Raw genomic sequence first — 7,857 nt, forward strand, 5'->3', positions numbered from 1 at the left:
CAGTCAAACAAGTCTACAAGGCATTCAGTCGTGAGACCTTTTCTTGAATATACATCATCAGTATCAGTGGGATCCATACACACAGAAAAGCATAGACAAGTTGGAGGCCGTTCAGAGCCGTGCCGCACGTTTCGTGATCAACTGCTACCACAACAGGTCAAGTGTGAGCCGATTGATCGATCAACTGGGCTGGCCATCTCTTGAGCAGCGTAGAAGAACCACACGCCTGGGGTTCCGTTCCTCTATAAAATCCATCATGGACTAATCCAGTGCCCAGTTATCCGGAGCAAGCTTGTCCCACTCTACCACGACAGCGCCGTACCCACAACCAGCAGTTCTGCCTCATCAACACCAGAACTCAGTACAGAGGTGGCTCATTCCTACCCAGGACTGTTAGGGACTGGAACCATCTTCCCCGGCAGTGAGACAGTAGAGACAGCAACAGTCGACGCTTTTGTGTCGCGAGCCTCCGCCCAACAGTGACAGTTTCCTGACACCATGTGGCCCTTGCGGTAACGGATTACAGCTATGTTTGCGGACAATGAGAATAGTGAAGTGATCCGAACTGACAAATGGACTGTGTCCACAACACCCCCCTCGCCCCCCCCCCCTTTATGTGCCGGAATGACCATCCTCAAGATCGTGGGCACCGAAGGAAAGAAGAACACAGTGATGCCTCTTTGACAGAGTAACTGTTCTGAACTGAACACACACACACACACACACACACACACACAAATGGATGCTTGCATGCACGAACATTAATCTATCTTGTCGCTAAGGCTGTAAATGAGGATTATTTGTGCATGTGCTTCGGATGGGTAACCTGTTTCTTTCTTTCTTCTTTGCCCGGATCAGATAAAAAGATATAGCCTTATGGGAAGTTACTCTCGCGGGTTCTCTGGGCTGTTCCTCTTCATTGCACAAACATGCTACATTCTCAACGAAGGTGACAACCACAGCACAAGAACACAATGCCTTTGCGTGCTGTTTTAAGGTTAGTGGGGTGTTAATGGTATGGACAGGTTATGTTTTCCATACATGACATTTAAAAGCTTTTCTTTTCCCTTTTTCATTTCATCTGTACCTTTTGACATTTGATGCCTGATGTAATTTTCCTTTCGTTTTTCGTTGATCTAAATGGATGAGGTTTATGGCACACGACTCGCACATTGACAGTGTCAGTCACTAACAGTGTGTTTGTTTGTGTGCGCGTTTACAAGTGTGTGTGTGTGTGTGTGTGATTAAATGTACTTCACGACGTGTGTATGTGTGTATACTGTGTGTGTGTGTGTGTGTGTGTGGTGTGTACGTGTGTGTGTGGTATGGTGTTTGTCCGCTTGTGTGTACTATGTCATGCGCATGTGCATAAAAAGTTAAAGTGATGAATGTTGGTAAAATTTGATGTGTAAGTAAGTCATGATGGCATACATAGTTTACTTTACATGAGAATGAATGCTAATGTTTGAAAGGGTACTTGTTCTCTCTCTCTCTCTCTCTCTCTCTCTCTCTCTCTCTCTCTCTCTCTCTCTCTGTGTGTGTGTGTGTGTGTGTGTGTGTGTGTGTGTGCACTGACTTGGCAATTTGGGGTATTGTGAATTCAGAATCTGTCTGATGAGTGAACATGGAGAAATGAATAAAGGGCTATTATCATTTTACTGTTCTTCTTGTTATTATCTTATCATCGTGAGTATTTGATTTTGTTCTTTTAGAATTAAAAAGCTCTCCATATATAACTTCTATAAATGTGTCTCTGTGTCAGAAGATTGAAACTGACATAATCATTAAATAATTTGCAATTTTGCAGGTATCTTTTGAACAATGAGCAGCTTATCCAAAAGGTGGGTTACATAACAATTTTGATTGAGTTAAGTATAGTAAAAGAGGTATTAGAAAACTTGTAATGCATAAGAGTAGGTAGTAAAAGTAACTATATATATATATACAGTTCTTGTTTAAATTAAAATGAGCTTTTCATATATATTTACCCCCACATCCCACACCTCCCCCTCCTTTTTTCTTTTCTTCATCATCAACGTCGTTTTAGTAGCATTACTTCCATGCCACTCATTCTGAGTCCTTCATGCACAGCCACACCTATGCTTGTCAATATCAGCTGCAGCTGTAAATTTCTGTGCACTTATTTGTAAGGAGGGGCTTATCTTCTTGGCATTTGTTTTTCTCTGGTGTGCTTTAATGTGTCACTGATGTGATACAAATGAATCATTCGAACTGTTGAGATATTGATCATACAATTCTTTCTTTGGGTTTTCTTTTATTATGTGTATATTTTATTGCAAAATATTTTTTTCTTTATTTAAAAAAAACAACAACCACACTTTAGCAGTTTAATTTGTTGTCTTTGACATTTTGCAGCATAAACACTCACACAGACACACAGACATGCACACGGACATGCACACGCACACACACACACACACACACGAAGTATATGTATATATGCATGTTTGCGCACAGGCACACGGACATGCACACACACATGCCAATAATAATCAAAGACAGTTTCATACCTTATTGTACATGATACAGCTGACAGATTTTGTTAATAAATTCTGCTATAAAGTTAAATGCTTATGTGAAGACTATCCCTGACTAACACAAATATATTAATACCAGAGTTTAAAAGTGTTCTTTGATAACTTTTCTCAGAGTGCTTTGAATGTATATTTGACCATTTCAAGATTTGCTGCACAGTCAAACAGGACGGGCGTAATAGCCGAGTGATTAAAGCGTTGGACTTTCAATCTGAGGGTCCGGGGTTCAAATCTTGGTGACGGCGCCTGGTGGGTAAAGTGTGGAGATTTTTCCGATCTCCCAGGTCAACATATGTGCAGACCTGCTGTGCCTGAACCCCCTTTGTGTGTATACGCAAGCAGAAGATCAAATACGCACGTTAAAGATCCTGTAATCCATGTCAGCGTTCAATGGATTATGGAAACAAAAACATACCCAGCATGCACACCCCCGAAAGTGGACTGGAGTATGGCTGTCTACATGGCGGGATAAAAACGGTTGTACACGTAAATTCCCACTGGTGTATATACGAGTGAACGTGGGAGTTGCAGCCCACGAATGCAGAAGAAGAAGAAGAAGAACAAACAGGACATTTGTTACTGTTGTTTGGTGTTAGGTTTTCTTTCTTTCCTCTTTCTTCCTCCTATTTTAATTTTCTGTTCAGTAAAGTTCCATAGGTTTCATGCTCTTTGTTCTGAAACATAGGGAACTTTATTAAACAGAAAATTAAACTAGAAACAAACATTACATTAAAATCATCAGTTTGGGGTGACCGAATCCCGGCATCCGAAAGGAAATGACAGATTTATTAACAATATATGATTCAGATTGGGAAAATGTGTGAGGTTTTTTTTGTTTTTTTTCAAACCCAACAATTCCTTTTTCTTTATAGTTTTTGAGAGGGAACTAAAGAACATTTTACTCTGAACACACGAACACACACACACACACACAATAATCTGGTTTTGTTCTATGTATCTCCCCACCTCTCCTTTTTTTCTTTTTTTCTTTTCTTTTTTTTTTTTTTTTTCAAAAGTAGTCATTGCTTATTCAATTACCATCTTGAAATAAAAATTTCGACTTTGACTTTTGACACACACACTAAAACAAACACTAACACTAACACACACACACTTACACACACACTATACATTTATAGATGGAAAAAAAAAAGTTAAAAAAGAAAAAAAAAATTTACCCAGGTAAAATGTGGCATGTAATGTGTTTAGTTAGTTGCTAACTGACATGCTTTGTCTCAGGTTTATGGCAGTGTGAGTTTGTGTGATGGTCAATTGGAGGGGCTGTCAATAGCGGCGGAAGTGTTCAAACTGTAGAGTGATTGCCACTTTTAACTCTTGTATCCTGTACTTTTTTCTCTCTTTTTTTAACCTTTTTTTTTTTTTTTTTTTTTTTTTTAGATTCGGTTGTATGAGAATTATAACTGTGCTCCTTTCTGCATGTATAAATTTTTTAATGTGATAGCTCATATCTTAGCTGTTGACCAAGGTTTTTGTGCATGTGTGATCGGGTGTAACAGTTGTTGCATGGAGGATATGTTAGTTACTTTGTGGGTTTTGTAAATTGCTCTTTTATAATATTAATTTTGATTGTGGGTTTTGTAAATTGCTCTTTTACAATATTAATTTTGATTGTGTTTTTTATGATTCTTTTATGTTTCTTCAGTTACTTTGTGGGTTTAGTAAATTGTTCTTTTATAATATTAATGATTACGGTTTTATGACTCTTTCTATGCTTCTTCTTTATCTTGTGTGCTTTGTCTACTCATTTTAAGCACTGGATTTGTGACTTGCTTAGAGCTTGCTTCTGTTTGTATTATATGAAACACTGTATAAAAATTAATTATGATGAATTATTGTTATAATTTTTATTACATTGTCTTGTGACAGGTGGCAGAGAGTTATCCAGTCAGACGAGCGGCACAGCTGACCGCTTACATGTTTCACAGAGGAAAAGAACTAGGTACTGTAAATGTGTGTGTGCTAGGCATTGGACCCAACAGCTGACAGCCTACATGTTTCATAGAGGAAAAGAACTAGGTACTAGAAATGTGTGTGTGCTAGGTATTGGACCCAACAGCTGACAGCCTACGTGTTTCATAGAGGAAAAGAACTAGGTACTGTAAATGTGTGTGTGCTAGGTATTGGACCCAACAGCTGACAGCCTACGTGTTTCATAGAGGAAAAGAACTAGGTACTGTAAATGTGTGTGTGCTAGGTATTGGACCCAACAGCTGACAGCCTACGTGTTTCATAGAGGAAGAGAGCTAGGTACTAAAACTGTGTGTGCTAGGTGTTGGATTTGACTGCTGACAGCCCACATGTTTCACAGAGGAAAAGAACTAGGTACTGTAAATGTGTGTGCTAGGTATTGGACCCAACAGCTGACAGCCTACATGTTTCACAGAGGAAAAGAACCAGATACTGTAAAATGTGTGTGTACTAGGTATTGGACCCAACAGCTGACAGCCTACATTTTTCACAGAGGAAAAGAACTAGGTACTGTAAATGTGTGTGTGCTAGGTATTGGACCCAACAGCTGACAGCCTACGTGTTTCATAGAGGAAAAGAACTAGGTACTAAAACTGTGTGTGCTAGGTGTTGGATTTGACTGCTGACAGCCCACATGTTTCACAGAGGAAAAGAACTAGGTACTGTAAATGTGTGTGTGCTAGGTATTGGACCCAACAGCTGACAGCCTACGTGTTTCATAGAGGAAAAGAACTAGGTATTAAAACTGTGTGTGCTAGGTGTTGGATTTGACTGCTGATAACCCACATGTTTCACATAGGAAAAGAACTAGGTACTGTAAATGTGTGTGTGCTAGGTATTGGACCCAACAGCTGACAGCCTACATGTTTCACAGAGGAAAAGAACTAGGTACTATAAATATGTGTGCTTGGTATTGGACCCAACAGCCGACAGCCTACATGTTTCATGTCTTCGTGCTTGTATTTTGTGTCTTTACAATTACATGCTTGCTAGAAAAATTTCCTTATTTCATGGGAATATAAAATCTGGAAAGTATTTTCTTGTGTCAGCGAATCGATTGCGATCGCGCCTTAATTTTAGCGCGATCGCCCAGTTGAGCTACATAATTATGTGACCTGGTTGGAGACATAATTTGACAAAAAACAAGAATGCCAGAGAATCAACAGACAGACAGAAAATACGAAAAAAAACTTAGCCGTATGAAGAGCACAGGAACAGGAGTCATGATGGCTGCCGGAAAAAAAGCGCGCTAGCCAGCGAGACAAAGGGGAGGTTACCTACTTCCGGGAGGTTATCGGTCGTAGTTGCTTTCATTTTCTCCGCATAGGCAGATAGTAGTTTGCACAGGACAGGAATGTCAGACCCCTGCCGGAGTCTGCACTAGTTGGGTCACGGTAAGTATGTTATTTAAACATAATTTTAGATAGAAAATTTCCTTTTTTGATGGTTACAGGTGAGGATGGGCTGGAGAAACTCAAAAAGTCTGACCTGAGTCACCAGATAAAGGATGGAGCCTCCATCACCCAACAGAAAGCCTCCAGGTTTGCCAGCACATTTCGCACGGAGCTCGGCAAAGGCTTGGAGGAGCTGGATGAAAAGATGAAAAAACACAGATAAATTACAGTTCACACCATGAAGATAATGATGATATTCAAGAGTGTGTTTCATGTGTGGTGTTGAATTTGAGAGCCAAGTATTTCTTTCCCACTTTTCCCTTTCACTCTCATCTATTTTTGTCTTTCTGGTATCATTTAACTTTTTCACTGCCACATTTCTGTGTGAAATACCCATCCCCAGTGCCAAATGTTTTAGACTCGATGCTCTCAGTCACACCAGGTGGTTCATGTCAAAACGACACAGTGACCTGTTCACTTCAAACTCGATCAAGGGGGAAAGGTTAGTCAATTTTTATCGCTCAGCAAAGTTGGCTGCAGCTGTAACGCTTTGTTACAATGCGAAAAACGGTCCATTTAACATGACCCCTAGATGTGGACAAAAGTTGCCAATGGTGGTGAACTGTCTGGTCAACTAAATTCGCCTTTGGCAGTGAAAGAGTTAAATATTAGTATTTCTCTCTCCTTTCCTCTCTGGTATTATTAAGTTTAAATGTTAAGGTTTTCTCTCTCCTTCTCAACCTCTCTGTCAGTCTGTTTGAATGGGAGTTTGGTGGTGGTCTTTCTGAAATAGTAAAAATGACATGAGTTGTAATTCACAAATAAGCAACTCATGTGTACATGTGTTGGGTATACATTGTATGAATGACTCTTGGTCGTAAGATGTAATGCAAACAATTTCAATTAATGTGCCTAATTATTCTTAGTTTGATTATTGATAATACTGACATTTATCATGTGATAAAAAAAAAGACGTATACGTTTTTTTGGTTTTTTTAGATTACTTATCTTATTTGCAAATGAGCAGTAAATTGAAGACTTTGGTAATTTATCTAATTGTGATAGTCCATAATAATAGCAGGTACTCTTCAGTGAGGCATCCATTCATTGTTGTTTTTGGGGTGTTTTTTTAGTTAATAAAGCATAATTTTTTTAATGTGTATTATCTGTATTTTGTGTCTGTAAGTGTGTGAGTGCTTGTGGTCAACTGGATGTATATGTGTGTGTGATGTGTATGCAAATGTATAATTATTTGCTTGGGGAGGGCATGTGCATATCTGTATTCACCTGTGTATGGGCGTTCATGTATGTGTCAGCATGAGGATAAAAAGGGATACACTAGTTACACAAGTCATGAGAGAGAAAGAAGTGGAGACACAAAGTGAAACAGAAATGAACAAACAGAAGCTGACAGAATAATCTGTACATGTATTCAAATAAACAGAAATGGAATTCAGATAGAGAGAGACAGTGAGAGGCAGACCAAGAACAAACCAAATGCAAATTAAGCAAATGTTTTATTAAAAATTCTGAATTTATATATAAACAAGAAAACGTTACTGTCCAGTTGCTGACAAATTTGCAAAAACACACAAACTAATTCACCTAAAGCAGTGTCTCATCAGCATGATTATCCCCGGAGTATGACTATTTTCCAATTCAGCTAGCAAAAGTTTGATTTATAATTGTCAGTGTCATACATACCGGTATATGCAATGCATGTAGCACATTTCATTTAGCAAGAAGGCTTGGATCAGCAGCACATAAAAAAATGTGAGAACCAAGGTAAAGTGAAAAAGGATGACGGCAGAGTGATATTTTGTTGACAGTCCAGACATTAGTGCTTCCTCACATTAAATCAACTCCAATTGTAAGCTTACTGTTTCAATCAAAACCGTAAACATGCATACTATCTTCTA

The 7,857-nt window shown here is 38.9% G+C and overlaps 1 protein-coding gene across 1 annotated transcript; it reads left to right on the forward strand.

Moving 5' to 3' along the window:
• Nucleotides 1-876: 876 nt before the first annotated feature.
• LOC143288516 (protein NCBP2AS2 homolog) lies at nt 877-7,098 on the forward strand. Its single transcript, XM_076597096.1, has 4 exons — nt 877-997; nt 1,808-1,841; nt 4,443-4,515; nt 5,998-7,098. Exons 1-4 carry the CDS (start codon nt 975-977, stop codon nt 6,159-6,161), a joined length of 294 nt encoding a protein of 97 aa, XP_076453211.1. The 5' UTR covers nt 877-974; the 3' UTR covers nt 6,162-7,098.
• Nucleotides 7,099-7,857: the final 759 nt, after the last annotated feature.

This window comes from Babylonia areolata, chromosome 12, assembly GCF_041734735.1.
Source record: "Babylonia areolata isolate BAREFJ2019XMU chromosome 12, ASM4173473v1, whole genome shotgun sequence".
NCBI lineage: Eukaryota > Metazoa > Mollusca > Gastropoda > Neogastropoda > Buccinidae > Babylonia > Babylonia areolata.

Bases quoted from the DNA above. Each gene is read 5' to 3' on its own strand.
- LOC143288516 (XM_076597096.1), top strand. From the start codon at position 975: ATGCCTTTGCGTGCTGTTTTAAG. The intron at 1,842-4,442 runs GTGGGTTACATA...GTCTTGTGACAG, and splicing joins ATGAGCAGCTTATCCAAAAG to GTGGCAGAGAGTTATCCAGT. The intron at 4,516-5,997 runs GTACTGTAAATG...TGATGGTTACAG, and splicing joins TCACAGAGGAAAAGAACTAG to GTGAGGATGGGCTGGAGAAA.